This window comes from Gymnoscopelus braueri (genome assembly GCF_963280865.1).
Source record: "Gymnoscopelus braueri genome assembly, chromosome: 5".
Classification (NCBI taxonomy): domain Eukaryota; kingdom Metazoa; phylum Chordata; class Actinopteri; order Myctophiformes; family Myctophidae; genus Gymnoscopelus; species Gymnoscopelus braueri.
Genome location: NC_137606.1, coordinates 19,825,503 through 19,847,664, shown reverse-complemented (window position 1 = coordinate 19,847,664; position 22,162 = coordinate 19,825,503). Strand labels below are relative to the sequence as shown.

Sequence of the window (22,162 nt, the reverse complement as noted above, 5' to 3'; positions counted from 1 at the left end):
GCGACCCCACTTTGGGTCGCGACCCATAGTTTGAGAACCGCTGTCTTAAAGGATTTATATATATATAATATGAATTGCATACGGATACGATTTATACAATGTTTTGGTCTGGTTTTCTAAACTTGCACTCCGCCAGAAAACACCCTTGTCTCAGACAAGGATTCACAACTTCTAACTTTTTTATTTGTCCAAAGCATAAAAAACATATGTATTGATGACATAGGTGTAAGAATGTACTATTGTTATCATCTTTGTTTAAAAAATTTCCCTATAAAGTTGTGATCAAGATCTTTATCAACTTCTTCAGATTTCTACAAAAACATTACAATTTAATCAGGCATAAACAGGCTTAGCTATACCCCAAGGTCCCCTGTCTCACGTCCTGGTTTTAAAAAAAGGGCAGGAAAGCTGCGGAAGCTATTGTAAGCCTTCAAATTTTCGATAATGCATTAGATAATATTGCTATCAGATGTGCCTCAACCATAAAATGTCAACTCCGTAATTACAGGTTTTGTCCTAGTTCTCAAGACCGGGTGGTATATTATATATGGTGACATCAATGTTTGACCTAGCTATTTGCCTGTGTTAATTAATTATTTTTCTTAGCTTACCTTTTCCAACTTGACTGTCCTCGTCAATATTAACCCTTGTGGAGTTTGCTTTGTATGACTGTTAATAGGGTAGCTGCTACAGTGTGTGGTGGTTGGATTTCAAGCTCACCTAGTTCAAAGTGTCTCTCTTACATAGGATGAACCTGATGAACCCTACTGATTTTGTTGACCCAATGACCTTTCAACAGACAGGGCTGTCCGAGAGAAGTAGAGGACGCTGGCAGCAGCACAGAGAAGCAGCAAAGCTATGAGAAACTGGTAAAGTTACTTTACATCCAAAGTTCGCTGCAATCAAGCCAATGGAGATTAGCTGATCACACGCACGCACGCACGCACGCACGCACGGACAGGGTGCAAAACATAGTCTCTGCCTTTCGGCCTGGTGGAGAAAATGTGTAACTATTAAACCAGGGTTCTGGATTAATATGTAACACCTGTGATTCATTTTTGGTCTCTACCCATTAGTCATTGAAGAATATAGAAAAAACAATCAGTGACCTTTATTCATACTGCCAGGCACCCTGTGCCCATAGCTGTTTATATAAAATATGAAACATTGTACTCCATATATACAGAATGCCCAGCATTTTCTCTGTAGATTTTTTTCTTTCACATCTGTTGATCATATCGAAAAACAAATAAAAAATACGATTTAAACATACAAAAACTATTACAAAAATGCCTACTAGAACATACAGTATGTGGAAATAGAGACTGACATACAGTACGATACAAAAACAATGTATTAGCTGAATATGGTTGAGATTTGCACCACTGAAATAACATTCTGTTTGTTTATTGGCTCATGGGTGTCTGTCTACTGATGGACACACTGCATACAGTATTTGATTTGATCAGCAAGACAGATTTTTTTTAAAGCATCTGACAAAGGTTAAATCTGAGAGTTTAGAAAATATATTAAATAGGATATTCATGCCTCCATCCTCATCCCTGGCGTTAACCTCTGCATGACTTATATACTACTGTATTTACCCTTTTTCTCTTGTCACTCAGTACCTAATGTTCTCCTCTCCCCAGTTTCCTGAAGGCCTAGATTAATGGTCAATATAGGTACATAGTAAAAGGGAAATGTGGCATATAGCAGCATTGGGGTTTATGCACATAATGGAAAAATACTATACAGCATCGATAACACAGTGGGCTGTAAAAAGCAAACAAAACAACATTAAACACAAATATCAAAGAAAAATACTGTTTTTGACAATGTTCAAATTACATTCTTTTAAATTGTTTCCTTTGTGTAATGGTTATCCCCTGACGACCACACAGAACTACAGTACAGTGACAGGTGACATAGGTGGCATTTAATGTCAGCTATGTCACCTGTCGGTATTGCTTCTTCTCACGCTTCTTGTGATGGCCATCATGACATTTAACATTATTGCTGTGATAACCCATTCCTATGTTCTCTTCTTCTCCTCGTCACTCATTCCCACCACTTCCTTGTGTAATCAACACAGATCACCTCCTATGACCTCTTTTCTTGTTCCTACTCCTCTCTAGTTCTGTCCTCCCTTCTCCCCGTCATACCTCCCCTCTGCTGTAACCGCAGATGACCCCGACGTCTTCCTCATGTGAGCAGTTATGCTTTCCGATCTTTGACCTCTTGCACTCCAGCAGCGATCTCTCGCCGCCCTCGCACTCCACGTCATCCAGTAGGATCCTGACATGGCCGCCTGCCTCTCCCAGCACGGCCCTCTTCATCACAGCCAGCGCGCCGGTGAAGCCGAGCTGACGACATACCACCGTCGCTGCCTTGCTGGTGAAGAGATCGTCGCACACTGTCCCCCACTCTCCACGGATGAAGATCTCCACGCGGCCTCGGTCCAGCAGGCCGTCAGCACTTACCAGCCGCACCGCACCGGCCCGCAGTTTCCTTCTCCTCTTGAAACCGTGACCCCTGGCTCTTCCTCTGGGACTCTTCTGCACCTGGTTCCCCTCCTCAACGTTGTCCAGCTTATCCCCCAGCCGGAGCTTCTCTTCCTGGGCTATGAGTACGGTGGTGTTGGGCTTGGTTGACGTGGGTGGTTTGGGAGTCCAATATAGTGGCCGGGGGGTGGTCATCAACTGGGGGCGACGCGCAGGGGTCTGAGTCGCCTGGGGTCGTCTCAAGGAAGTGGTTACAGCTGTGACGGCGACAGGTTGTGGAGTGGTCCTAGGGGGGTGCTGGGGGGGTCTGCGGTCTTGGGGGGTGGAGGGTGGACGGTGGACGGGGGAACCATCTCGTCTTCGCGTGTAAGGCGTGGTTATATGAGCTGTCCTAGATGGAGCTGTAGCCATGATGGTGGAGTGATAACCTGAGGGAAAAGCACAATTACCCCCTTGTTTAAATATGTGTAAAATAACAACGTAAAGCACTTCTGACAGATGAAAAAATAAGAAAAGAGTAAGACCAATTTTTGCCATTTGTTATTTGTTATTAAAAGTGCTAAATGGGTTTCTTGACCATAGATTCTGTGAAAGCTACTGGACTGGAAAGAGGATTAAAGGTTTCATGACATTCCGTTTTACAACACATTAAAAGTCTTTGTCATGGTCTTTCAAACGTGTATAAAAAGTTTTAACTGAAAATTCCACTCTAGTGAGCCATTGCAGGGGTTTTTCTCTCACATTTCTAAAGCCTTTTCAACTGCAATGAAAAAAGAAATATTTGCCTGCGGGTGTCGCTGTTGAGGGATTTTGCCTGTCAATCATCACCTCTGCTCCCCCCCCCAAAGGAAAGGATAGGGGAGGGGCGAGGAGGAGAGTGGGCGGGATTAATGGCCTGTGACTTCACTATCCAAGGGCCAATCTCAGATTACTTTTCAGACTAATTATTCAGAAAACCCCAGACCACAGAAAATCCACTGAATGTTCAAAGTTCAGTTTTTGGGTGTAATTGAGGTCATAAAACCCCCCAAAAATATAAAAAATTAGAAAAGTGAAAATGAATGTCATAGAACCTTTAACATCTGACAACAGGGACAGAAAAGACAGACACACACAAAAATGATTGTCCAAACTGAGGCATTTATTCATATGCAAAAAGATTTATTTAAAATAAATAAGGCCATCATACCTGACTTAGACGCAATAGTGCAAATATTTTTTCTCTGTACACAATTAAGTACCTTTGTTCCTGCCATAGGTTTTTCTACTCACTAATAACTAAAACATTACCAAAAATGTAGATTATTAATTACCATCTACTTTATAAGCCAATACCACTGTACCTGAGTTTATTAACACACTAGTGCAAATCACTGATGCTGTCTATAAAAAATACTGGCACCTACAGAATGATCTACTGCTCAATTTTCAAGACATGAAATACTAGTGCAACTAGTTTGTTTAATTAGTTCTAGCTCTGCATCACCATGACTTCACTAGAAGACTATTTTAATTCATCAGCCCCTCCAGGATTTGGCAGAATTGTGGTAATTAGCAAACACAATTATGTGACATTTATTTTTATTTACACAGTAATTTACACTGTTCCCAGAAGTAAATGATTGAAAATGGGAAAGTAGGAAGGTACTGAGATGATTTTAGTTTTTAAAAAGGGAAAATCCAGCATTTGCATTGTATACTACACATTTCTGGAGGGTTGATTTTTTTTTCCAGTTACTAGAAAAGGAAAGTATAGATTGAAAATAAAGCGCAGAAGAAGAAAGGACCTGGTCTGATGCTTGTGGCTAGTCCCAGGGCTGAAGTGGGGGCAGTGGGTCTAGCGGTCGGTTTAACAGTAGGCCTAAAAGTAGGCCTAAAGGTACGACTGGGTCTTGTGGCAGCTGTTGTTGTCGCCATTGTAGTCCGCAACGTTGTGGTTGTTTTTGTTGTTGTTGCCTTTATTGTCGTTGTGGCTTTCATGGCTGGTTTTCTCGTTGTCGGTGGTGGTCTAGTCGTTTTTCTTGTTGTTGGTGTTGTTTTCCTTGTGGTCGTTGTGGAAACGGTTGTAGTGGTTGTGGTTGGTCTCTTGTCGATCACAAATTCTGCGGAATGAAATGGGTGCAATAAACCAATCAACTCAAAGCAATAGAGGTTAAAATGAAACCTGAGCTTTCTGAGTTCATTCTGATGCATTGTTGAGCCTTACCTTCCTTGGGGTGGAAGTGAATCAGCTTGCCCTTTACCTTGACTGGGCTGGGCTTGATGCTGCATTTACCTGGTGCGGCTCTCCTGTGTTGCAACAGTGGAGAAATTACACAAGGCATCGGTTTAAAGTGGTAAGCTGTAATGGTAAATCATTGAAAAGATCGCAATTTGCTTATTAAACAAAACAAACTATGGTTTGATTCATCATGGATCAAAATGTTTTTCTCTGTTCTATCCTTATTCATTTCTCACCTGGAAGGGTCCACTATCTTATAGATGACTCCTGCTCTTGCCGTTGCACTGGGAGCTCCTGTGGCGAGAAAATACAGCTCACCTTGAAGAGGAGATGAACAGAGGAGAGGCAGTGGACAAGGAGGCAGCAAGAAAAGGGAAAGGAGGGGAGACGATGAGAGGAAAAACTAAAATGAGTTATTGTAAGAACCAATAATGGCTGTGGAGACTTGGCATAAACCTTTAGGATAATCTCTTCCTCTTCAGTCCCCCGGAGAGGGAGAGATCACTCAAGACCAGCAGCCAGACTCTAGCCAGTAAATGCAGACAGTCTATGTTCTTTGAAGCCATTAAATGAAGCAGCCTTGAAGTCTGGAATTCTTTAGTTGGAAACCTGCGCTCTTAAAACTGTCACCCAAGCCCTAGTGAGGAACATCTGCACCACTCGCACAGCGCTTTGGGCTTATTTGAGGCCCTATTGTCCTTGTAACACTTGTCAGAGAGTGTCATTTGTCCTGTGAAACTGTCTCTGCAGTACCCTTCAACAGACACACACACACAGAAATTATGCACACAATACCTGCTTCATCCTCCGCAAAGGAGATGATGTATTTGTAGTAACTGTTGATGAGTCTAGGGAATCGACAGGTCTGGTCTCTTCCCATACAAATCTCAGTGTACTTCCATTCACCCGTAGTGGTATTCTCCTTCAAGGACATCAGACGTCTACACACACACACACACACACACACACACACACACACACACACACACACACACACACACACACACACACACACACACACACACACACACACACACACACACACACACAGTGTTAAAACACTGCTGTAACAGTGTTGGTGCAGATCGGAGCAACGGAGCGCCTCGCAAGTCCGGACGTTACGTTTGTGACGTACACCTACTAAGCAAAGAAAACATTTAAATTAAAAGGCAAAGAGGACGATTGGAATTAGGTGGGGAATGCTAGTCTGAAATGGTGGGTTTTGAGGTTTTAAACAGAGCAAGGGTGGGGGCGGCTTTGATGTGAGCTGGGAGTGAGTTCCAATGGGAGGGGGCGCCAAGTGACAAAGCCCTGTCACCCCAGGTTCGTTTCTTTGTCTTGGGGATGTCCAGAAGGTTGGCATCACCAGACCTGAGGGAACGGGAGGGGACGTGGCGCTGAAGGAGGAGGAGGTCAGAGAGGTAGGGGGGAGTTTGGCTGTTGAAGTCCTTGTAGGTGGTGAGCAGTATTTTGAAATCTATTCTGTGTTTGACTGGGAGCCAGTGACGGTCACAGAGGACTAGTGTGATGTGGTCTCTGGATCGGGTTCTGGTGAGCAGGTGGGCAGCAGAGTTTTGCACATACTGTAGTTTCTTGAGAACTTTGGAGGTGGCACCGTATAGGAGGCTATTGCAGTAGTTGAGTCTGGATGTGATGAAGGCGTGGATGTCTCTGCAGCACTTTGGGGTAATGTGGGACAGAGGCGGAAAAAGGCTGTTTTCGTGATCTGGTTGACGTGGGACTGGAAGGAGAGGGTGGGATCTAGGATGACACCAAGGTCGTGGACTTGGGTCGAGGGGGTGACAATGGAACCGTCTATGTTCAGGGACGTAAGTATGTAAGTATGACGTACGTATGAAATGACTGTTCCAAGCACTTGAAGATGCAGTACACAAATACAGTACCATACAATGTTGTAGTACAGTACATACCCGCTCATGAAATCCCCAAAGATATAGATTCCATTTAGATTGGGCATCTGACAGCCTCTGTAAATGTATCCTCCAGTAACTGACTTGCCCAGTTTGTGGGGGTAGGCAAAAATGGGCAAGATGTCATCTGCACAGAGATAAACACAAGTCACCTGTTATTCACCTCTTGAGCCATCAACAGAGGGTTTTAACCTTTTTTAGAGCTTTCTGAAGTGTATACAATCTCCATTTCACAACTAGCCGCTTGGCAATGAGGCCATGCACACTTAATATGTACACTGATTTAAATTGATTGTGGACACAAAATGGAGGGAGTGAGTAAAGGTACACTCACCTAATGAGGAGTTTTGACAGAGTTTGCGATCATAGCAGCTGAATCCTTCTTTGGCCCGCCATCCATAGTTACCTCCTTTAAGGATTCATTGATACATTTAGGGCAACTCAGCAAGTACAAATCCTGAGTATTAATTTAACTCAATTTATAAATGTACAATTCTGAGTTACACATGGATAAATGAACACTGAGGAATTTACTGAGTAGTTTCTAATACAGAATCATTTGGAACATGTATTATACAGAATATCAAGTATGTACATCTTTTAAGATAGGCTACTGAAGTACTGACTATATTAAAACTGTACTGTTATACCTAATGAGAAAGTATTACATTTCTACTATTTACACCTGTTCTGAGTCTGCTGAGCTAGTCAAATTAATCCTTTTTGCACACAAGCAGCAAAATTGAACCATGTATAATTTGACTCCATTTTAAAAGGCCATACGTTAATAATAGCTAACTTATTATTGGTGATCCCAGGATAGATGATATCATTAATTGACAGCTCTTGTTAACTGACAGTTGCCTTTGGCATCTGAAGGGTCTGTCTGTGTCCTGAGCCCCTATGGAGATGTATGGATAAACAGATGAAGACGGATAGATGGGTGGACTTGAGAGAGTATAACCTACCTTTTAAAATGAGGTCTATTTCCTCATATTTGTTCTGTCCTACGTCTCCGCAGAACATCCTGCCTCGTCCCTGGCCTGTCGTAGGATCTCCACGGTCAATGGAGCAGCGCCACATGTTACGCACCCCATAAGCATAGATCTCTGCAATGGAAGGAAGGTAGATTTGGGTATATATATGTAGGCTGTTATAGGTAGGTACACCTATACAACTATTTAAAGTAGACATCAACCAAAGACCACATGGCTTCACAACATCCCCAAGTAAATGTATGTTGAAAATGGCATTTCTTAACCTTCAGTAAATTGAAAGACCGTTCCACAACTATCACAAATTACATTATACTGTACACGTAAATACTATCTTAACATTAATGAAGCATCGTGGTAATTCGGGCAGACAGAAGTCAAGCCGGTCCCACGATCATACAGCCTTGATCCTAATGGTTCAATCTATGCCGTCTATTTAAACAGACCGACATTGACTCTTTCATCAAGGACTCTCGCTGCTACCACAAATAACTCATAGCTAATAGCTCATCAGTCAACAAACTCTCTCCACCTCCCCAGCTGCCTCCTATTGTAGCATTTAAGTTTTCACTATGTCAGCATGTCTTTCAATGCAGGTTTTTGTCTACATTCTTTTAATTTCTATGTATATATTTAGGTTCTGTCTATGAGTGGTTCATGTGTCTGTTATCATATACATACAAGTGCTGTGTATAGTTAGTGTTTGTCTACTCTGGGGGTGGGGGGGTGGGGTTTGATCTCAGCGTCTGTGTCACATTTGAGCCATGCTGCAATTTCATTACAATAAATGGTTGACATCTTGACTGAGAATAAACTAATGCAAGCAGATACGAGTAATGATTGAATCTGTATTAATGAATGTGCGAGGAAGTCCATATCCAACTGCTATGAATGTATTAGGTTATGAATGTGTTAAGTGGAGTTCCAGTAAAGTTTTACCAGATATAATGACATTAGATTATTTCTGTGCCCTGGTAGATTTAGTGTGCCACCATGTTTATTTGGCACAAGCCTTACCTGGGAGTGCTTCCTTCTCATCCAGGAAGGGGTTGTCTGAGGGGATACTGTAGGGGGCGCCATCATCGTTGTTGTCAACATCAATGCGCAACGCCTTGCCTAGTAGAGTGGACCTTTATACGCAGCCAGTGAGGTATTGAGTGATAGAGAGGGAGAAAAATACAGGTGAAAAGTGAGATTCCACCAAAAATGAAAAACTGGAATGTGAACAGATTTTAACTTGAAGTTTTGAACTTTTAATCCCATTGATTTGCTCCTCTCCTTTTTCCCAACTCTTAAGAGAAAAACCCCCCCACATAATATTACACAATAATGCATACCGGTATTTTGATATGTGGCACCATGAATTGCACATAATCAAAATGTTAAGTGGTGTTATTATAAATGGTGTTTTTAAGTTTTGCAATTTTATTTATAGCACTTTTTGAGGGGGGGGGGGGGGGGGGCGGGGGGCGAAAATGTACGTTTACTTGATGTGGCATATCTCCTTTTTTTTTATTCTCACTCCCAACACGACATATTTTGCCCCTTGGTCAGGTTTTGCAAATGTCAAACAACGTCTCGAATCGATGATTTAGATTAGAATATTGTGCGTGGTGTGGTAGGGGGGTTGTATGTATTGTGTGGCACTACTGTACATAAGACGGTAGACCATAATGCCTTGCAGCTCTAGTAACATTTCTCATTGTGCTAATAAAGTATTCAATTAAATCAATCAATTAAAAAGTGAGTGCCCACAAACTCTATTTAATTACTTTTAAAACATTGATACATGTACAGTACATGTTCAGAAGACATTGATAATATAGATAGAACTGTCCTGCTTTAATATTATATTTGATTATTGCTTGATTTATTTTATTTCCTATTACAGGAAGGAAGTTCAGGAACCAACTGTAGTTGCACAGACCACCCCCTGCAACACCTGCATCGTCATCATGGGTTCGTAATCTGTTGTACAATATTTTCATAGCCCATTATTCTATCAGAATAATGGGCTATTATTATATCAGTCTAGCAGTGATGTACAGTACTTGTACCACATAGAGGACTGGTTAACACTGCATTGTGCAATGTTTTTGATTGTCAAATGGCCACCATGTCATCGTTTCCCTTCCCCATCCTCCTCACTTTTTTATTCCTTCATTACGGGGCCAGAGCTCAGCTCTGGACCTGTTTTAATATTGCCTGTATTCTTCTGTTTCTGCCACTTTTCGCAGTTCTGGCTGAACCGTGCTGTCGCTTTTTACGAAACTCGGCCATATGGTAGATGGTCATGGAAAACTATCAAGAAATAAATCTCACAATCTTTCGTCAAAAGGTGGCGCTATAGCACTCAATTGAAAATGCCAACTTTGAACAGGTACAACTCATGCCCTGTTTGACCTACAGCCATGAAACTTGGATACACATATGCGTCTCTTCATGCTGAACAACTTTCATCCTCTGACTTTTGACCTCTGACCTTTAGATCTCCCACCATTTTGAATTATATGAAAAACAGTTAAAACCTATCTCCTCCTGGGATTTTTGAGTAATCTGCACGAAACGTTTTACACATGAACTTTGGACCTATGCCGACAAACAAGCAGCAAAGATTTTCCATAAGTGAAAAAATGAAGCTTTAATGAGCCAATGAATATTGCAGTTTTATGACAATTATTCATCTGCCCCTAACACATACATGCAGACTCACATTTCTTTGAAACTTTGCGTTAATGTTGAGGGTCATTCCAAATATTACTGAAACCAATCTTACTCCAATTGGTCAAAGGGGGGCGCTATAGCGATTTTTTGAAAGTGCAAACTTTAAACAGGCAAAAGTCATGCCTCGTTTGGCCGACAGCCATTAAACCTGCTTACACATGTGCCTTGACTCATGAGGAACACATGTATCACGTTGACCAGTAAGCTCCGCCCTTAGATTGTCCGCAATTTTGAGCAGTTTGAAAAACACTTAAACCCAGGATTTTTCAGCTATTTGCGTGAAACTGTATCATCTGTGTGATCTCCTTTTTCACAGATTCTTGTCTGTTGGTCCAATGGCTTCTCCCTTAAACGTGTGCCTCACAACCTGAAGGTTGCCAGTTCAAGCCTCACTTGATGCGGACTTCATTACAGTTGCATTGCACACAACATGATTGTGTCAATTAATACATGTGCAGTTGTTAAACATAACCTGAAATACTTATTTGAGAGGGTATGTTTTTGCAATGTATGACATACTTCATTCTGAAAATAGCCGATCTACAATCTCAAAACTTTTCAGATAGCAACGTGTTTCTGAGCTTGTAGATCGGCTGCTTTCACTGGTTCACTTTTATCTTCAACAGACAACCTCAGCCTGGACAAAGCTATAGCACTATAGGTAATGTTGCAGCCCGTCAATCCGAAGGTTGAGGGTTCGATTCCTGTTAATGGCAATAGGTTGACACGTCCAATCAATCCATTCTGCTTCCATCCTTCTCTCTCTTCAATCTATTGTTTCCATGTCTCTCTCTCTTCAATCTATTCCGTTTCCATGTCCGTTTCCATGTCTCATCCTCGGTTTTCACTGGATCAGGTCTGTTGGTCCAATGGCTTCCCGCTTAAGTGAATGTTTCATAACATCAAGGTTGCCAGTTCAAGCCTTACTTGGTGGAGACTTCATTTAAAGTGCATTGCAAACAACAAGACTGTATTAATGAATACATATGCAATTGATAAAGATAACATGAAATGCTTATCTGAGAAGGTATGTTTTTGCAATGTATGACATACTTCATTCTGAAAATAGCCGATCTACAATCTCAAAACTTTTCAGATAGCAACGTGTTTCTGAGCTTGTAGATCGGCTGCTTTCACTGGTTCAGTTTTATCTTCAACAGACAACCTCAGCCTGGTCAAAGCTATAGCACTATAGGTAGTGTTGCAGCCTGTCAATCCGAAAGTTGAGGGTTTGATTCCTGTTAATGGCAATAGGTTGAGATGTCCAATCAATCCATTCTGCTTCCATCTCTCTCTCTCTTCAATCTATTATGTTTCCATGTCTCTCTCTCTCAATTAATGCATGTGCAACTGTTAAAGGTAACATGAAATGCTTCTTGGAGAGAGTATGTTTTTGCAATGTATGACAAACTTCATTGTGAAAATAGCCGATCTACAATCTCACAACTTTACAGATAGCAACGTTTTGTGAGCTTGTAGATCGGCTACTTTCACTAGTTTTCGTTCCGAGGAGACACAAAAATGCCTTTATTGGTAAATGGTTTGTGAACCAGTGATCTAGAGTAGTTCGGGACACAGAGGCTTGGTTCATAATGGACGGAAATACGTATAAATATCAACGGACACTACCAGTAATTGTGTCAATTAATACATATGCAATTGATAAAGATAACCTGAAATGCTTATTTGAGAGGGTATGAAGTATGTATGACATACTTCATTCTGAAAATAGCCGATCTACAATCTCAAAACCTTTCAGATAGCAACGTTCTTTCTGAGCTTGTAGATCGGCTGCTTTCACTGGTTCACTTTTATCTTCAACAGACAACCTCAGCCTGGACAAAGCTATAGCACTATAGGTAGTGTTGCAGCCTGTCAATTCGAAGGTTGATGGTTCGATTCCTGTTAATGGCAATAGGTTGAGATGTCCAATCAATCCATTCTGCTTCCATCTCTCTCTCTCTTCAATCTATTATGTTTCCGTGTGTCTCTCTCTCTTCAATCTATTCCGTTTCCATGTCTCTCTCTCTCCCTCTCTTCAATCTATTCCGTTTCCATGGCTCTCTCGCTCTCTCGCTCTCTCTTCAATCTATTCCGTTTCCATGTCTCTCTCTCTCTCTCTTTCTCTTCAATCTATTCCGTTTCTCTCTCTCTCTCTCTCTCTCTCTCTCTCTCTCTCTCTCTCTCTCTCTCTCTCTCTCTGCCTCTCTCTCTGCCCCTCTCTCTATCTCTCTCTCTCTGCCTCTCTCTCACTGCCTCTCTTACTCTCTCTCTCTCTCTCTCTCTCTCTCTCTCTCTCTCTCTCTCTCTCTCTCTCTCTCTCTCTCTCTCTCTCTCTCTCTGCCTCTCTCTCTCTCTCATCATCATGTAGATCAGCTACTTTCACTGGTTTCTGTTCCGAGGAGACTTACAATTTCGGTAGATGGTTAGGGAACCAGTGATCTAGAGTAGTCAGCAAAACAGAGGCCTGGTCCATCAGGGACGGAAAGACTTATATATATCAACAGACACTAACAGGGTTATCATATCTATAGCTCAATGAGAAGAAAGGCAGCCCATGAGTCCGGAGGTCACTAGTTCGATCCCTGTCCCCGACGATGTGCTGAGGTGATCATGATTTGGCATTCTTGGGTTTACACATAGTGTTTCTTGAGGATAGGCTTAGGCGTTGTTTTACTGAGGTTAGGGTTAGTGATGGTTTAAAATGCTCATTTGTTAATTGCATGGTCTTCTTTCTCTCAAGTTCATTCTTCTATGTTTCTATGGCTTATTGTGCATATTACTTATCATTGCTTCTTTCTTTTTTCTCAGCAGCTTATCGCTGCTTGCAGCTATATTTCCCCTTGCTTTTCCCTCCCCCTTCTCCCCCTTCTCCATTACTCTCCATACCCCTTTCTCCCTCTTTCCATCCCCCACATACCAGCAATGTGTGGTGGCTCGCAGTGTGTAGAGTCAATATTAGATTTGGCAGGGTGTAGTCTCTCCCTCATGCCCAGCACAACTAATACAAGCATGTCAACAAAACCTCTCATCACTTGCCCTTAGCAACAGCGGTGCGGATCCCAGCTTTTCTACGTATATGTTTGTGATGAAAAATAGGCCTTCTGTTGCTAAGAGTTGTGCACCTGTTTCTAATGGCTCCACAAACGACAATCGATTGGGTCCCAATGAAAGACAACATTTCTCAAATTTGGGTTCTGAACTGAAATAGTTTGAGCAACTGGGTCCCTGTTTGATATTTGTTTTAACTTCTCTAGTTATAGCGTAGAATCCTGAGGAGAGAGAGAGACAGTAAAGAGACATGATGAAAGCAACACAACACCACTATCAATGCAAAAACTAATAGTAAACACACACATTTAGTCAATGAAATGTGACTATGACTTTAATAAAAAGCATAGCTATGCTTTGGCCATCCATGTTTGGGGAAGTACAGTGTTTTAAACCTTGCAACACTCATTCATTCATCTGTATCGTTCTGAGACAAGCCTGAACATCTCCTAGTTCTCCAGACTGTAGTAGTATGGTGGGAAAGTAGCATCCATGGCCAGACAAGTTTGCGGTTCAGACAGTTGGCCTGGTGAATGTCACACGCTGGTTTTACACTGCCCTGACTTACCACTGCACTACGAGACTGAAGGGGTCAGATTGTGTTTTATTTTTCCTGGAAATAGTCTCAGAAACGGCCCTGGATTTACCCTATATATATTCTGACCGAACTAACAGTTATGGCTGCTTTTAACCTTAGTGTGGAAAAATACATGAACACATTTTTCAACTCAAGGCTGAGTAACTCAGTGAACCTTGTAGTACTGCGACATCACTGTGGGAAAAATACAGAATAAAAACAATTGAATAATCTATCCTCCGTTATCCTGAATTCCAGTGATTCCTACCCTACTGAGCCAACACTACCATCAGTTACAGTAGTAGATCTGTCCCCACAATAGGGGATATGAAGTTTTGTGTACTGCGGTTGCAAAAAGCAGGATTTCGGGCATATTAGACCACGTAATTCATGCAGATCCGCTAAATGAGTGCCCATGGACTGAAACCACCAAACAATGCTGAAAATGTCAGCTCATTTTATGTGATTGGAAATCGTGCTTCATCCACTGAGCTTTGTATGTTGCTCGGTATGTTGAATACTTTTGGCATGCAATTCATCATTTAAACAACACAAATCTTTCTTATTTTGGTATTTATTATTATTATTACAAATTATTATATTTAAACAATTAGAATTTAAAATGTATTACAACATTATTCTTATGTATTAGTGTTGTTATTATTACTACTACACACCATTATTATATTAATAACATTATTATTATATACAGATATGATTAACACGTTCCCCTGCAGTGGTAATTTAACATCAAACAGAGAAACTTGTGTGCACATCCCACGCCTGCACTAGGCCAGGTGCTGGACATCAAGGGAAGAATCAAGGATAAGAAGAAGAAAGTCTGCACACTGTTTTTGGAGCTTGAGAACAGTGTGCAGACTTTCTTCTTCTTATCCTTAATTTAACATCAAAGCCATCAACCATTGTGGTTCAATCAGGTGTGACAGCCAGTCAGCATGAGAAAAACTAACTCACCCGTAAAAGACATTTACAGACATGCCTTCATGACTGCACAACAAATCAATACATCCAAGCATGCATACGTGGAGTAGAAGCCAACTCATTCATACGTACACAAACACAGTGGATCCATGTAAACATAGATGCATACGTAATGTGCATATACACTTCAAGAGGATTCATCCTTGCTCATAGCTAATGGATACATTTATGCTTACTTACTTACACACACACCCACAGAAGTGTACCTGCTGTAACAGCGTTGTTAAGGTACTGCAATCCATTAAGTGTACTGTATATTCTTGTAATTTAAAAGCCAAGGCCATACATGTGTATGCATGTGTTGAGAATTGAGTCATAGCGTTTACCGACACTGTAAAAGCCTGAAGTCTCTTAAACGAGAGGTCCATACATTGCGTGCATACGATGCTTATGGCATAAACGCATCACATTATCTGTCAGGATCCCATATGTCATAGCTTCTATTTCTGGCCATTTTGAATTACCCAGTTTCCTTCCTTCCTAATACTGATAAATGTTTGTTTCGTTTTTTGTTCGTTTTTTAGGGGCAAAACAAACTAAGCCAACAAATACCCTGAATTGGTGTGTAAACACTTAAACTATATACTTACATGACTGGGTCCCCCAAGGCTTTATATTAGGTTTGCTCCTTTTTCCCCTCAGAAAATATCTCACAACTGTTACTATTTTTGCTGACTGTTCACCCCAGAATAGGGATGCTAGGGTTCATGTGGTTAAGTGAATGTGACACCCAACCAACCATAAACCGCTTACAGTACAAGCCGAACTGAACATCAACATATGATGTCATTCTCTACCCCATCATTGCAGATGTGAATGGGTCTGACATCCGCCCACGACTTTCCATATGAAAGAGTTCACAGCATTTACAGTAGTCTGTAAATGTAATTAATTCCCTCCAGTGAACAGGACAGTACACACACAAACTACAAGTTGCCCCTGTATTATGCATTCAGTCTTATAAATGTAGGAATTGTTGAATTGGATTTGACACCCACTCATATAAAACATTAAGCTTGGGGTCTTTCCTAATGGTAGGACAGTGATGCCAAAGCATAGGATATCACATGTCCATCTGAAATATGAATTGTCCTTATGTAGCCTATTGGTATGTTCAAAGGCAGAAATGCCATTAATTTGCACAATATAAAAAAATCAAATCAAATCTCTTTTTCAAGAGTCTTGGGTGGATTATCGTTGCAGTGGAGGTCTACCTTTTTCGGTTCAAAATTAATTATTTTTCATGGGAACAATAAATTGTGAAATTATTTAACAGTATACGCACTTGTTCTGAGAGTTCCCAAACTTTCCAAAGGGATCACCGGCACGTCCGCCATCACCGATGAAGATGTACAAATACCCATCATGTCCAAAGATAAGCTGTCCCCCGTTGTGATTGGATGCTGGCTCCACCACTTCCAAGAGAGTTCTACACAGAAAGATGGGCTCATAAGGGGGTAAACATATACTTTTGTGCTCATGTACAGTATATGCACATATGTCTCTATGAATTGAATACACAGGACCTCAATGGAAATAAGCCCTGGGCTTTTTTGGGCTATCCTTTTAGCATCCTTTTGTATAAATCTGTACCAATGTACCTTTTTTGCAAACTTAATAAAGTATTCAATCAAATCAATGCACAGTTGCACACAAAAATATATAGAGAAAAACTGGCAAAACGAGCCTCGCTCACTGCAAAAAACATTTAAGGAAAAACTCCTTAGAGAGACTCAGTGCTAAAGTAACTTAGCACTGACGAAGGTCCCAGGACCGAAACGTTTGCTTTTTAATTCACTTTGAGCACAGAGCACTTAATGAGCATGTAAAATAGTCTCTCTAAGGAGTTTTTCCTTAAATGTTTTTTGCAGTGAGCGAGTCTCGTTTTGCCAGTTTTTCTCACATACATATACAGGAATGAACTGCCAGCACCCAGACATACAAAGTCACATGGAAACACACACTGTATGCAGTGCAGACACATCTAAACACACACACAGTTGTGTCATATAATTGTGAGGATGTCAAAACGTACATAACTTCCTGGCCCAACTTAACCCCCATTTGGTTCTCACAAGTATAGTAAGACCTGTCCTGTAAACAAACAGATACAGTAAGCCTCTCTCTCTTCATTCGATTCCCTTGTTGCTAGTGTCTGCACCTTCCCTTTACCTCTCAGAGGAGTGGTCCAGTTGGTTGTCATCATGGGCTGACAGCGTGAACTCACTGATGCGAATCCTCTCCTCCTTCTTGACAGATACAGAGTAGTACACGTAGGCCTTTCTGACCGTGGAAAGCCTAGGTATGGCCCGGGCAAAGAAGCAGTTTCAGTAGTGGTCAAAGGTCAAAGCCATATTTCCCTTTGGTTTGCTGTTGGGCTGCAACTACTGATGATCCTCTTAGCGATTTATTCTATCGATTACGTTTTCATAAATTATGTAAAGATTTTTTATAATGGAATAAATGTATTCACGTCTATTCAAGTCTGATTCACCACTTATGCCTCTGTTTTATACTTATAGTGTCACTCCAACATTGCTAAAATAACTTATTTACAAGTTCACTGCGTCACATCGTGGAACATTGTGAGCTTTACAGCTATTTGAGCTATTTGAAATTGTTTTTGGAAAGAAAATTAAAGTTTTTTTTAAACTATCTATTGAATCGATTAGTTCGATTAACTGTTGCATCCCTAGTTTTCTGACATATACTTTTCCTAGTCATTGTGTACATGGGTAGAACAACAATCAGAAAGCACAGAACATGAACCTGGGATGTAGGGCTATGCAGAGAAATCCCCTCTCATCCCCAGCCCAGGGCGAGGTGAGGACCGCACGGGTAAGGTTGAGAAATGGCCGGTCAATCCTGGAGCCATTGGCGAGATGCACCCACACGTAGCCCAGCTGTTCCGCCACAAAGAAGCGGTGGGTTCCGTCATCGGCGTGAATCATGGCCACGGGATTGCGGAGCCCGTTGGCAACCTCCTGCAGGCAAAGTTCCAGGCAGCCGTCAGAGTCTTCCACTACTGAGCCGAGGTTAGCATTTAATTCTGGGAAGAAATGGGGTGGAACACAGAAATGAGGGCTGTGTCAAACGTGTGTGTTGTTTGTGCAAGAGAGAGCCAGACAGACACAACAGACATGAAAACAGAGATAAGGCGTTACACACCGGCGAATATGCGAATATACGCAAAATTTGGACTCGTTCCGAATAATTAAAAGACGCTTTTTTCGCTCCGCGAAACTGGTGTGGAAGCTTGCATTGACTTTATACGGTTTTAAAAAAAAACGTATTATTCGCATGAAAAAAATCGCCCCGGTGTGTAAGGACCTATAGAGTTGAGGGATAAAGTTGTATGTGGGTGCATTTACCAATTAAGTCCTATTTTCAGAAATGTTCCGAAATAACCTGTCTATAAGCACACAGCTTGTAGATCAGCTATATTTTCACTATTCACGAAGAGAACCCAAAATCGGGATGCCAGGCAGACCGAGAAAGAAACATCTATTTCCAGAGTCTATTAGCACTGTTTGTGTTTTCATACTGTTCTAACCCCTACCTGCATTCGTCAGTACATTAGGGTAGCAGTATTGATTGTCCTTCAGCTCCAGAAAGTCACAGAACCTCCCGCGATCCTCTTCTATGCCCACGGTCACATTGGAAATCCGGGCCAAGGTCTCAGGCCCCATGCCCCCGATGCCTTCCAGCAGCACACTAAGGGTATTGCGGCACTGTTGCCAATAGTCTGAACAGTAGTCACCACACAGCCCTGGGAGCACCCGCATGGGTGTGTTTGCATCCTCTGCATCGTAGAGATGGGCCGCATATGGTGAACACTCCTGAAAGGGGAACGGAACATGTTATTTCATACTTAGAATACTGTATTGATGGGCTGCATATGGTGAACACTCCTGAAAGGGGAAACTGTATGGGCTGCATATGGTGAACATTCCTGAAAGGGGAAACTGTATAGACGGGCTGCATATGGTGAACACTCCTGAAATGGGAAACTAACATTTGACTTCATACTTAGAATACTGGAAAAAGTATTTCATAACTATCCCTACAATGAACACTGCACAATAAAGACAAATATTTAGATACAATTAAAAGTAAACCTAAACAAAAAAACTGTTACAAAAATGTATTATTCACACTTGCTTCTATTGTGAATGGCAAGAAATATTTTTGCTAACTTTCTCCCCATATTTATTCACACATGAATGAGGGGTCAACCTTAGTGTCTAGGTTGAGCTGCAATGTTTTGCTGTACATGCTGTTGAACTACGTAGCTACCAAGGAACATAACACATGCCTTAATGAAATATGCATACTGTATACTTATACCTAAACCAGACAATATTTTTGTGTTATGTATTTTTTCCTGTACGTAGAAAGCGAAGATGATCCACGTATTAGTCTCTCTCCTCAGCTTTAGAGAAAACGAATAGACAGTAAACACAGACCTATAATACTCAGCATCTATTAAGTGGTTGCGTATGTATCTCCCACTGTTGGTCAGCTGACCAGCGCCAGGCTATAAGCAGCCAGTGTCTTAAAATGCAGCCAGATTTCGAAGGAACTCAAGAAGGTCCAGTCAGTTATTAAGTCAGAGCCACACGGTACACACCCAGCATGGCCTGCACAGGCAGGCACGACACTCAAACCACCATGAGGTCAGCGGGTGCCTTCTCATTCACTCTGTTGTGTTGTTATACTCACGTATATTAGGTAGTAATCATCATGACCAAGAAATGGAGTCATGGCAAGAGACATGAAGACTGTTACATTATCGTCTTTCTTTCATCTCAGGGATGTCTATTGTTTTTTAGCTTTCTATTTTTAACAATGTCATTTTTGCAATATTGATAATGTGTCACCTTTCCATATTTCCTGCTTGTGCTTTCAAGAGGGCCTCTGTTAAATTCAGTAGTTGAATGTTGTGTTTCCCTTTTATTTATACATTTCTTTGCGTTTTTACTTTTTGTGTATCAGCAGTATAGTTGGTTAACGCTGCTTGACGTTTATGATTACGGTGGTTTATGGCAGCAGAGAGTGATAGTGAATGTGTTGTGTACAGTGGTAGTTTCAAGTTTGTCTTTTATCACATGCACTTACAGTACAGCTGTGGCAACATTGCAGGAAATGACAGTCTTGTATTTAGAACACCCTGAACAAACAGTACGGACAAAATAGAGCAATAGGCATGATAAGCAAAATGCTCAAAAGCAGTAAGGTGCACTGCAGCTACTGTAGGGAGCCCTTTATGCTTGTCATATACAACTGATTTTGAAGATATCTGTTTTGTATGTAATATTATTATTATATAATATATAGAGCAATCTCATGTAATGGCGTAATAATGACATCATCATGAGTCAGTGAAGCAATAATGATGAGAAATGTCTGACTTTGAGCTATTGAAGAAGGTCATCCCACAGCCAAGTATTTCTGGTTGTCAGGACCCCGGGTGTTTTTGGACCCATATGCAGGAACTCAGAACTCAAAGTAAACGCAGGAAACCAAGGAGGACAGTTAACCTTGTTTTGTTCAGTAAAATCGCCGTTAACACAAGCACGAAGATCGTGACGTTGGTGGGTAATTTGTTAGGACTGGTTTGCGCATGGCCTCAAAATGCCTTGATGTCAAGCATATTTAGCTACCGTATAGTAACTTAAATGGATGGTTTCCGTTTGCGTATGAGGACAGACAACCACAATGACATATGGCAAACATCCGGCTGTTATGTTGTATCCATAGAGTTAAAAATAATAGAGAGGTAACGAAAATCCCCGCCCACTTGAATGGAGTTGCTCACCCAGCGCATACTCCCTTTACACCCCTTCTTTTGGGTTGGAAAATGTGACAGGCGGGGCCTATTTGGGGGCCTCTGCACGTGGTCTCGCATGTGCAGTAGTGTCAACTCCGTGCGCAAGCTTGTGAGTCGAGCCCATTGGTCAAAACCGTTTTCGCTCGTTCATGTGTCTGGCCCCCAGCCGTAATGAGCTGCAGTACCTATGATCGGCCACCATGTCCAATTCGCTTCACTTCTCCCTCTCGGTTCTGGGGGCTTGGTTGTATCCCAATTTAGCCATTAGCTTGCTGCAAATGTACCTTAGATAAAGTTGGTACACACTGCCTTTGCTCAGCAGCACTTTGGCAATATTGGGCAATGTCAGTAATGGGGTTAAAATCAAATGAATAATGATTTGAATATTGGCTTTATCTTTATCTAACTCAGTGGTTCTCAAACTTTTTCATGTCAAGGACCCCCAAGTTGACATTTAACCCTTCCATTGTGTTAGGGTCTTTTTTGACCCGTTTTCAAGTTTGAATAGGTAAAAAGTACCCTTTACATTTCTTTATTGGAACGAGGCTTCATGATATCCTCAGAAATAGCCATTTTAACGCAATACAATTATTTATCATCATTTCAATTAATTCTGATGGTCTCAAAAAAAAAAAGTCACACTTGTGGTGTTAGGGTCCGAAATGACCCGGCAAAGAAGTGTGGCTCAATTCCCCCCCAAATTGTCAATATTCAATTTTTACATGTTTGAGAGTGAGAGAGACTTCTCCTCAATTAGCATTTGCTATCAGGAGTAAAATAAAGTTTGAGTTTATGAAAAATAAATGACTTTTTACCTTCTATGGTATACGGGTCATTTCGGACCCTAACACCACTAGTGTCACTATTTTTTATAATTTTAATTTTAACAGTATTTATTTTATTAATTTTTTTTGGAAGTGTGTTCTAATTATTATTCTTAATTATTATATTATAGCTAGATAACATCATTATCCATTGCCTTCATTATAGGAAATTTAATGAGTGAATTTTTACATTTTTATAATAGAAAACGAGATATATTGAAAGATGAAACCCTAGCCCTAACCCAACATAATATTTTTAAAAGTGTTTACATAGATATGAATGCATTACAAGTCAGCTATGAGGTGGGAGAAAAAAAAAATGAAAATACATTTTTTTTGAGTATTTTGGGCTGATTTAAATCACCGCTAACACCACAAGTGGATGCAGTTTTCTAACACAATGCAAGGGTTAAATAGCCTGCGGACCCCCATTTGAAAATATATGCCAGAGACCCCCATAAGATTTTTACGCCTCTAGCAGTGATAATTTCAAGAACCCCCAGTTT

The 22,162-nt window shown here is 41.2% G+C and overlaps 1 protein-coding gene across 1 annotated transcript in view; it reads right to left on the bottom strand.

Annotated features, from left to right (window-relative positions):
- Positions 1-1,091: 1,091 nt before the first annotated feature.
- LOC308085346 (HHIP-like protein 1) overlaps positions 1,092-22,162 on the bottom strand; it is a 35,317-nt gene continuing 14,246 nt past the window's right edge. The window contains exons 2-14 of the mRNA XM_080428472.1: positions 18,562-18,841; positions 17,772-18,051; positions 17,175-17,300; positions 16,288-16,431; positions 8,666-8,778; positions 7,622-7,762; positions 6,988-7,062; positions 6,654-6,780; positions 5,518-5,663; positions 4,959-5,040; positions 4,708-4,790; positions 4,289-4,603; positions 1,092-2,929 (exon numbers count right to left, since the gene is read on the bottom strand). Coding sequence (XP_080284598.1) covers positions 2,157-2,929; positions 4,289-4,603; positions 4,708-4,790; positions 4,959-5,040; positions 5,518-5,663; positions 6,654-6,780; positions 6,988-7,062; positions 7,622-7,762; positions 8,666-8,778; positions 16,288-16,431; positions 17,175-17,300; positions 17,772-18,051; positions 18,562-18,841 — 2,685 coding nt within the window. The 3' untranslated portion in view covers positions 1,092-2,156. The remainder of the gene's footprint in view (positions 2,930-4,288; positions 4,604-4,707; positions 4,791-4,958; positions 5,041-5,517; positions 5,664-6,653; positions 6,781-6,987; positions 7,063-7,621; positions 7,763-8,665; positions 8,779-16,287; positions 16,432-17,174; positions 17,301-17,771; positions 18,052-18,561; positions 18,842-22,162) is intronic.